The sequence below is a fragment of the Arachis hypogaea genome, chromosome 14 (genome assembly GCF_003086295.3).
Source record: "Arachis hypogaea cultivar Tifrunner chromosome 14, arahy.Tifrunner.gnm2.J5K5, whole genome shotgun sequence".
Classification (NCBI taxonomy): Eukaryota; Viridiplantae; Streptophyta; class Magnoliopsida; order Fabales; family Fabaceae; genus Arachis; species Arachis hypogaea.
Genome location: NC_092049.1, coordinates 131,005,299 through 131,015,481, shown reverse-complemented (window position 1 = coordinate 131,015,481; position 10,183 = coordinate 131,005,299). Strand labels below are relative to the sequence as shown.

The 10,183-nt window shown below is 34.0% G+C and overlaps 1 protein-coding gene across 1 annotated transcript; it reads left to right on the top strand.

Moving 5' to 3' along the window:
* Positions 1 to 3,259: 3,259 nt before the first annotated feature.
* LOC140178744 (uncharacterized mitochondrial protein AtMg00810-like) lies at positions 3,260 to 9,761 on the top strand. The gene is made up of 3 exons (XM_072215981.1): positions 3,260 to 4,325; positions 9,459 to 9,544; positions 9,660 to 9,761. Exons 1-3 carry the CDS (start codon positions 3,260 to 3,262, stop codon positions 9,759 to 9,761), a joined length of 1,254 nt encoding a protein of 417 aa, XP_072072082.1.
* Positions 9,762 to 10,183: the final 422 nt, after the last annotated feature.

The following is a 10,183-nucleotide window of genomic DNA, read 5'->3' as shown; positions in this document are numbered from 1 at the left end:
GCGGAAGTAACGAAATAGTTGGTTATAGTCCTTCTACTTGGCAAGCTAAAAGGTTTCAATGAGGTGTGTTAGAGAATCATTAGCATCAATTAGGATCAATTAGTATCGACTACATTTATGTAGTATATCTGTATATTAATTATAGGATTCTATGCCTTTATTACTCTGATTCATTTAGCACCTATAAATACCTCTTGTATATTGTACTTTTGATAGACAACTCAATAAGACACCTTTCAGATTACTCTCTCAGTCTCTTGTTTCTAACATGGTATCCAGAGCTTAGGTCATTTTTTTTCCATGAATATTAGTTTATAGTCCTTTGTTTTTCCTCTTCCGTCAGTGTTCTTTGGTCTCTCTTTTGCTCCCTTTTCAGACGCTTTGGTTCGTCACCGCCTTCGTCTCGTCGTTGCGAGTTCAACGAGTCCAGCCTCGTCACCGGAAACCACCGCACGCGCCGCCACGCTCCGTCTGAAGTTCGCCGTCCGATTGTCTCCGAGCAGTACTTTGTGCTCCGTTTTCAACCCCTTCCTGCCGTTTCGGTTCGTCACCGCCACTACCGTCGCCTTCAACTCGTTGCAACGTTTTCAACGCCACCGGAATCACCGCCAGACTCCGCCGGACACGCCGCCACGCGCCGCCTGAAGTTGGCTGTCCGGTTGCAGGCGTTCTCTTCCAGAAGCATCCGTCGCCGTTGGATCAGCGCTCCAGATCAACGGCTCATCAAAGCCCCACGTGGCAACCAGACGCGAGACGGCCCGTGCCCGACCCGCGATACCGACCCGACCCGACCATCCAACCCGCGCGCCACCTCGCGCCCTGTCAACTGCTGACGTGTCTTGCGTCTCCAATCCCCGTGTGCCACGTGTCATTACTTGATGATGTGGCTGCTGACGTGGAATCTGACGTGGCGCTGACGTGGCAGACAAGTGGGCCCCTCCCTAAGGTTTTTTGGTGAGCTCTTTCCGATTTTGCCATCCGTTTCCTCATTTTCTGCTCCGAAATTGCAGTTTTTCTCTCCTATCCTTGTTCTCTATGACTACTTTTATGGCAAAGTCAGATGTTTTTGCTGCCACAGACAGAAAGGGGGCCTTCTGTCGCAACTGTAACCGTTTCGGACACCCGTTCTCCAGCTGTCCCTCTGTTGAATGTCGCACATGCCACCAGAAAGGGCATATTAGCTACCATTGTTCACAGTTGTTCTGCCGTTATTGCAAGCTCTCGGGACATTTGCTTACTACCTGTCCTACTCGTCCACCACGTCCTGCGCCTGCTTCTGCTGTTGCTGCTACTACTGAACCTACCACTGTCTCTCTATCTGATATTGCATCTCTTCTACAGCGTCTTCTCTCTGTTTCTGGTAATACCCCTGCTGCTTTATCGAGCCCTCCAGGTACTTCTAAATGGTACTTTGACTCAGGTTGCTTTAACCACATGTCTCCGTTGCGTAATATTTTCTCGTCCATGTCTGCAACTACAAATGGACCTTCTGTCAATACTGCAAATGGCTCCCTCTTGCATGCAACACACAAGGGTTCTATCTCTCAGTCATCTCTTAATCTTCCTGATACTTACTACATTCCCAAATTAAACTTCAATCTTATTTCTGTTGGTCAACTTGTTGATCTGGGTTTTGACGTCACCTTTTCTGTTTCTGGTTGTCGTGTACAGGATCCTCGGACGGGACAGATCATCAGGACTGGACGTAAGGTCTGAAGGTTGTTTGAACTCGAAAGTCTTCATATTCCTCCTGTACCAAATCTCTGTGCTGCTTCTTCTCCCTCTACCCTTCACTTATGGCATCAACGTCTTGCCCACACCTCCTTAGAAAAACTGCGTCCTCTTGTATCTCAGGGTGTTTTAGGTCAGGTTCCGAATGAATCTTTTGACTGCATTTCTTGCCAAACTGCCAAACAACCTGCTTTATCTTTTCACAATAATTCATCTCTTGCTTGCTCTCCTTTTGATCTCATTCACTCTGATGTTTGGGGCCCCGCTCCCACTGCCTCTATGGGCGGAGCTCGATACTTTGTCGTTTTCATTGATGATTATTCCCGTTTTACTTGGGTTTATTTGATGACTAATCACCATGAGTTACCTCAGATCTATATCAACTTTGCTACTATGATTAAAACTCAGTTTTCCAAGGCCATTAAGGTTTTCCGACGTGATAATGCTATGGAATACCGTGATTCCAAACTCTTAGCCTTTCTTGCAGAACAGGGTACTCTGTCTGAGTTTTCTTGTCCTGGTACGTCTCAACAAAATGGTAGAGCTGAACGCAAACACCGTCACATTCTTGACTCCGTCCGTGCAATGCTCCTTTCCTCTTCGTGTCCTGAGCGTACTTGGGGTGAAGCTGTTCTTACTGCTGTTCATGTTATCAATAGACTCCCTTCTTCTGTTCTTGGTAATGTTACTCCCTTTGAGCGTCTTTATCATACCCCCCCCAGATTACAGTTCTCTTTGAGTTTTCGGTTGTGTATGTTTTGTTCTTCTTCAGCCTCATGAACATAGTAAACTTGAACCTCGGGCTCGTATATGTTGTTTTCTTGGTTATGGCACTGAACACAAGGGTTATCGTTGTTAGGATCCCCTTTCTAAACGTATTCGTATATCTCGTCATGTTGTCTTTTGGGAGCACCACATGTTTTCTCGGTTCTCATCCTTTGAGTCGATTCCCACTACTCAGTCACCTTTGTTTACTAACCCCAATGTTGATCTTTTTCCTAGTGATGATTCTACAGGTTCTACCTCGAGTGACCCTCCACAGCCTCCTGTTCCTCCGCCTTCTCCATCTCCCGATGATTCCAGACCGGACGATGATCCTGCTCCTACCGTCATGCCTCCTCCCCCCGCTCGTTCTTCTAGGGTAAGGAATCCACCTCCTCATCTTCTTGATTACCATTGCTTTTCTACTATTCTTCATCAACATGAACCTAAGACATTCAGAGAAGCCTCCTCAAACCCAAATTGGCAACAAGCAATGCAAGAAGAATTACAGGCACTTGAAAAAGCACACACTTGGGATCTGGTTGATCCTCCTTCTGATCAGGAAGTTGTGGGCAGTAGATGGGTATACAAGATCAAGACTTGCTCAGATGGCTCTATTGACCGTTATAAGGCCCGCTTGGTTGCTCAAGGTTGTACGCAAGAGTATGGTATTGATTATGAAGAGACTTTTGCCCCTGTCGCTCGCCTTACGTCTGTTCGAGCTCTTCTTGCCATTGCCGCGGTTAAAAAATGGTCTCTCAGTCAGATGGATGTGAAGAATGCATTTCTTAATGGGGATCTGAAAAAGACAGTCTATATGAAACCACCTCCGGGATATCCTTGTCCTTCTGATAAGGTTTGTCTCCTTCGCAAGGCACTTTATGGACTTAAACAAGCTCCTCGTGAATGGTTTGACAAGTTTAGCACTACCATATGCAGTCTTGGTTTTACTTCTAGCCCTCATGAGAATGCGCTCTTCATTCGTAAGAGCGAACGTGGAGTTGTTCTTCTACTTTTGTATGTTGATGACATGATAATCACTGGGGATGATGTTGATGGTATCTCTGCCCTCAAGGCCTCACTTCACCGTACCTTTGAAATGAAAGATCTTGGTTCTCTCAGCTATTTTCTTGGTCTCGAGGTCATCTCCACCGATGATGGCATCTATCTCTCTCAGGCTAAGTATGCTTCAGATCTTCTTGCTCGTGCTGGGATTACAGATAGTCGCACTGAGTCTACTCCTCTTGAGCCTAATGTTCGATTTACCCCTATAGATGGCACTGTTTTGGATAATCCGACTCTCTATCGACAGTTAGTAGGCGGTCTGGTCTACTTGACTGTCACCCGACCAGACATCGCCTATCCGGTTCATGTACTTAGCCCGTTCTTGTCAGCTCCTCGTACTACTCACTATGCGGCAGTTCTACGCATTCTTCGCTACATCAAGGGCACTCTCTTTCATGGTCTTTATTTTTCTGCCCATTCCTCTTTGTCTCTTCAGGCCTACTCCGATGCTGATTGGGCTGGTGATCCCACTGATCGTCGTTCTACTACTGGTTACTGTTTGTTTCTTGGCGACGCTCTCATTTCTTGGCGTGCTAAGAAGCAAACGTTCACTGCTCGCTCAAGCACAGAAGCTGAGTACCGTGCACTCGCTGACACCACTGCTGAAGTTGTCTCGGTTCGTTGGCTTCTCGAAGATTTGGGTGCTCCTCAGTCATCCCCTACTGATGTTTTTTGTGATAACCGCAGTGCTATTCAGATCGCCCATAATGATGTCTTTCATGAACGCACCAAACACATTGAGCTTGATTGTCACTTTGTTCGGCAACGTATCCTTATTGATGCTATTCGTCTCATTGCTGTTGGAACACTAGATCAGACTGCTGATATCTTCACGAAAGTTCATCACCCGACTCGTTTCCGGACTTTGTTATCCAAACTCAAGTTGGTATCCTTAGCTCCCACTTGAGTTTGAGGGGGGATGTTAGAGAATCATTAGCATCAATTAGGATCAATTAGTATCGACTACATTTATGTAGTATATCTGTATATTAATTATAGGATTCTATGCCTTTATTACTCTGATTCATTTAGCACCTATAAATACCTCTTGTATATTGTACTTTTGATAGACAACTCAATAAGACACCTTTCAGATTACTCTCTCAGTCTCTTGTTTCTAACAAGGTGTATGATTATTATTTATGATTTAAATTTTCAAATCACCATCAACTTCATTATATAAATATGCATGCATCTTTAGGAAGAAGGAAACCTAAGAATTTTCAATTATGTATTAAATTATTTTTTCAGATATCAAATGGCATTCTACTTTTTAAAAAGTCAAACTAACAAATATGAGAAAAATTAAGGATAATAGTAAAGTGAGGATTATTTTTATTTAATAAAAAAACATCAAAAATATTTATTATGCGTAATATACATATATTTTTAAAAAAATTAATGAAAACCTTTATTCTTTATCTAATTTTTCTTATAATTAAAGAAATTTCCAAAAATTAAAGCTGAGAAAGAGAGTAGATAATATAGGCGAAGGGGAAAAAAAGACAGATACAAAAATAGAAGTCAATTTAGAAGATGTTTGCATGCATATGGTTGACTTTAATTTAATTTAATTAATTACTGTAGTTGGCGGAACTTTCAAACATATAATGAGTTTCTGTGCCAAATCGTTACCAACTTCGGGTGTCATTATCATCAACATTATTTAATTGTGTTACATGTATAAATTAATTTCAACCTATGTTGGAATAAATATATTAATTAATGGTTCTCTAGTCCATTTAATATCTAGAAAATCACTCTCTCAGAAACCAAATTGAAATTTCCATATAAACCTCGCTAGCTCTTTAACCTCTTCTTAATTAAGCAAAAGAATATAATGCAAAGTAAAGGCAATTAAAAGGAGTAGTACATACGTAAGAGATAAACAACAAAATATATTATTTATTTTCCTATTTATGTTTATGAAACAATAATGTTATCTAGTTACTTTCATATAAGTCAAATTTGGCGTCCACTGCTTGATTCAAACTAAAAAGTCTACTAGCTACCACTATTAAGGAGATAAAAGAAAAAGGAGAAAAAAAAGTCAATAACCACAAATTATATTTAGTAATAACTTATATTATGTCACTCTCAATAGCTTGGGAAGAAAAACAAATGAAGCATGACCAAATATATATCTTGGAAGGAATGAAAGAATTTCGTACTATATTTGGTTGGAGGCTGAATTATATATATTGCACGCTTTATGAGTCATGACCTATTTATAGGGTTGTCAAACGGGTTAGTCCGGCTTATTTAGGTTCGGTTCGTTAAATTTGTAGGTTAAATGGGTTAGACCGTTTAAATTTATTTTATTTATGAGCCATAATTTTTCAGTTCGGACCGTTTATGGTCAGTTCGTGAGTTAAATGGGCCAGTCTGTTTATTCTTTTATTTTATTTTTTAAAAAATATTTTGACAAAAAATATTACTTCTAAGTAAAAAACCTTTAAAAAAATATTTTTTTTAATTAATGGGTCAGATTTTCAAGTCGAATGGAAGAAAATATAAACTAAAAGTGCTATTTTTTTAAAAAAATGCAAAAAAAAAAAGCTAAATGGGCTACCCGTTTAACCCGTTTTTTTTTGGGTTAATCGAACTTAACCTATTTAATCCAAAATTTAAACGAGTTTAATTTTAAAGACAAAACCTACCCATTTAATTTAAATGGATAAACAAATTAACCCGATAAATTTAGGGTATTTTGACAGTCTACCTATTTATAGCCAGCTAGTAATTTCAACTTTGCAATTAATTAAAGGGTAAATCAAAATGATACGAAATCTAGAATGAGACACCTATCAATTAGAAGAAAGTTCTTAACAATTGTCAATTGGTCAACATAGATGGAACGTGCATTAATTGCTAGCTCTTCTTAACAACGATAATTTTTATTTCATTTTTTTAATGTTTAACTTTCCATGTATATGATGTTGATATCCATCTTTTTCTATTTGGTGTGGACATTACTCTTAACATATAACCTTATTTTTTTTTACAACTTTTGAATTGATGATTTCAACTAAATATTAAATATCAAGTGTAAGAAAAAAGAAGCTAAATATATACCACACATCGGATGGTCAAAATCACAAAAGGGAATATTGGTTCATTTTAATTTGAATTGGCAAATATTATTAGAAATGTTCTTTAGTTTTAACCCCATAATTCTCATAGACACTGATAAAGTTTAGCAGTAGAAATAATAGAAATATTTAATATAAGAACAATATAAAAATATTTAAAATATAATATAGCAATAATTATAAGTAAGTAAATTATTGAATACAATAATAATAAGAACACATTAGAATTTTAACGTAAAAAATTCTTTTAATATAAGAAAAAAAAATTATTTCAGACCAATAAAATAGCTTTATTTATAATTAAATACAAAGTATGAAAAAAATCTCAAACAAAACATAATACAACCAATCCAATTAAATACCAAAACTTACAGATAAAAAGCAAAAAAATAAATAAATAAAAAATACTCAAAATCAGAGCTATTGTGTAAAGCTAATTTCTCGAGATTTTTATCATCTATAATAAAAAATAAATTAAAAGAAATTTTCACTTCAAATTTTAGACTAATCCAACAATGAACAAATAAAAAATTATTATTTAAAAATTGTTATTTTTCATAAAATAAAAAATTTTATTTTTTCTCTTTTCTTTTACTTTGGACTAAACTTTCGCTTTCTCTATAATTTTAATTAGGTTAACGAACTTACGAACATATAACATAAATACATATCCAAAAAATTAGATTTAGAACTCACAAAAGAGAAAAATAAACCCAACACACACCATGTTATATTATTTTGTTATACGAATGCACAAAATCATTAAATTATTGTTAAGTATTTATTTTTGGCTCTGGATACAAACAAAATCTGTTTTTGTTTTTTTTCTTTTTGACGTACGTATATAGGAGCCTATTGGTATGCTTGCAAAAGCACAAAGAGAGGATGTGATTGGAATAACGAAGTCAAAGTGGGGTCCACCCCAGCTCATGATCAACAAATTATGGCGTTTATCTGCTGAATTGATTTGTTAGCACTAATGATGTAGGTATATGATTTTGTGCACCGGTATTGATACTATAAATAATTAGTTAAAGATGATGGAGGATTATTAGGATGATGCCTTTATTAATGCGGATAGTAGCTCAAATACAAATGAAATGTTATCATCAATTATGAAGTAAGAGAGGGGAACTATCTTTCCTTAAAAAATAATAATAATTTAAAAAGGGTTCTTATATAAGAGTTAACAAGAAGGATAAATTTTGATATTACAATATAATGAACATATATGGCTTATATAATAAGAAACTGACATTGGATTATATAATTCATATTAACAAATACTTTTAGTTTATTTTAAACATATATTGTATATTATTTAATATTAAAATTCCCTTTAAATTAATTATAAAAATACTAAAATATATTTTTGATTAAAATTTTGAAATAATTAAAGAATTTTTAATATTTAAAAATAGTATTTTATGATTAATATTTAAAATATTAAAGTACCCTTTGTATTTAAAGTTGTTTAATGATATTACAAATTAAAATTTATCAAAAGACTAAAATACACAGAGTTTATTTACAAACTAAAATAATTTTAAAAGACTAAAATATCCTTTAAACAATAATTTAAAAATTACTAATATATCCTTATAGGATTAATTATTAAGATTGTTTCAGTGTATTATCAATTAACAATTTTAATTTAATATTAAAAAAACTAAATCATCCTATAATTAATTTTTAAAAAAACTAAAATAACTTTTTAGAACTAATCTTGAGAAGACTAAAATACCCTTAATTAGAGTTAATTTTTAAAAGAAAAAAATAGCCTTTAACAATATTTAAAAAAAAAAACTAAAATATCATTATAGAATTAATTCATCATATAGTCTGATTGAATTATAAATTAAAAATTCAAGTTTGATTTTAAAAGAGTTTAAAATTTGTTACCGGTTCATTTTAAAATATTAAATTATCCTCTTTAAAACACAAATAAAATAATTTTTTTAAAAAAATTTAAAAATACTAAAATTTTCTTCAAGTTTAAGGATATTTAATTGTACTAGAAATTAAATTTTGAATTTTATTATAAAAAGACTAAAATTTCTATGCAGTTCCTTTTAAGAAATTAAATATTAAATTACAATTGTAGGGATATATTAAGATTGGTTGACTGTATTAGAAATTAGAAATTTAAATTTAATTTTAAAATAAAATATCTTTATACTTAGTTTATGATACAATTAAAGAACTTTAAACATAAAAATATATTTTAATCTTTTTAATATTAATATTAAAATACTATTTAATTAAAGGTAGGTTATATAATATAGTTTTAAAAATAAAAATAAAAATATTTACTGATATGAATTGTGTAGTCTATATATTATTTTCTCATTAAACCATGTGTTTATTATACCGATACATATTTATTTTTCAATGAATCGAAGCAACCACCATAATTAAAAGGAGATGAACGTTATTTACAAGTCGCATAACCTTAACATTTATTATATTTCATTCATTCTTAAATATACCAAAATAAAAGCTTAGCTTGGTTTTTCCTGACTTTATATATATATATATATATTCAAATGATTTGCATTGGTGATACGGTAATGTTAGAAAAATAATAATAAAAAATCAGTTTAAATAGTCTAAATTATTTTATTTGATATTTATTAATTTTAGTAATAATTAATAAATATTAAATAAAATAAATTTAGATTATTTTTTGATTAATTTTAATTTGAATATTCATATAAATTAATGTGGTCGTTTACTTTTTTTATTCTTATTTACAAGTAATTAAGCTCACTTATTATTTTTTTTTCGTTTTTTTTTTTTTTAAAGCAGGTTGCAGCCAAGGTTGCCCCCAAACTTTGGCCACCACATGTATGATGTATGTTTTTGAATTGCTTCGGATGCAAGACAAACGAATTGTATATGAAAACCACAATATAATATATATATTTTACTATAAAGTATCAAATTAGTATCAACTAACTACCTATACGTGTGCATTATGTGTCTTGAAAGTCTAGAAGTCAAATATAGGGAGCTGACGTGGATGATTATGGAAAGATTAAAAGAGGCAGAAAACCAAAGAATGCTTACACCGTTACACGTGCCAAGCTTGGTTACACGACATGCCTATAGCTGTAACATGTTACGATACATGTAAGTGAGATTAAGTGAACCAATGTCTGATTTATCTTCTTCCTATTGGAATGTAAATGAGAGTGAAATGCAAGTAAAATTAAATTCACCAAGTAGGGCAAATTTTAAACCAATCTAGAACGTTCTTTTGCCTATAAATTTTGGCCACAGCACACCCCTTTCTTCCAACTCTCTCATTTCTCTCTTTCTCTAAGCTTGAAAACTTTTGTTCTTCATTTCATTATCCCTAATCTCTTGTTTCCTTTAATTTGGTTATATACCATAAAATGGGTGACCCAAAGAGGAATCAAATAAGAGATTGTTTGTGTCCAACCAATCGACCTTCTACTAATAATCAAACCTCAAACAATAATAACACATCACAAAGTTCAATCACCTTGCCTACCATAAAAGGTTCTTTG

Excerpts from the sequence above, each read along its gene's own strand:
- LOC140178744 (XM_072215981.1), top strand. The coding sequence starts at position 3,260 with ATGGATGTGAAGAATGCATTTCTTAATGGGGATCTGAAAAAGACAGTC. Across the intron at positions 4,326-9,458 it reads TTGTCACTTTGTTCGGCAAC|GTTGCAGCCAAGGTTGCCCC; the intron begins GTATCCTTATTG and ends TTTTTAAAGCAG. Across the intron at positions 9,545-9,659 it reads GGATGCAAGACAAACGAATT|GGAGCTGACGTGGATGATTA; the intron begins GTATATGAAAAC and ends AGTCAAATATAG.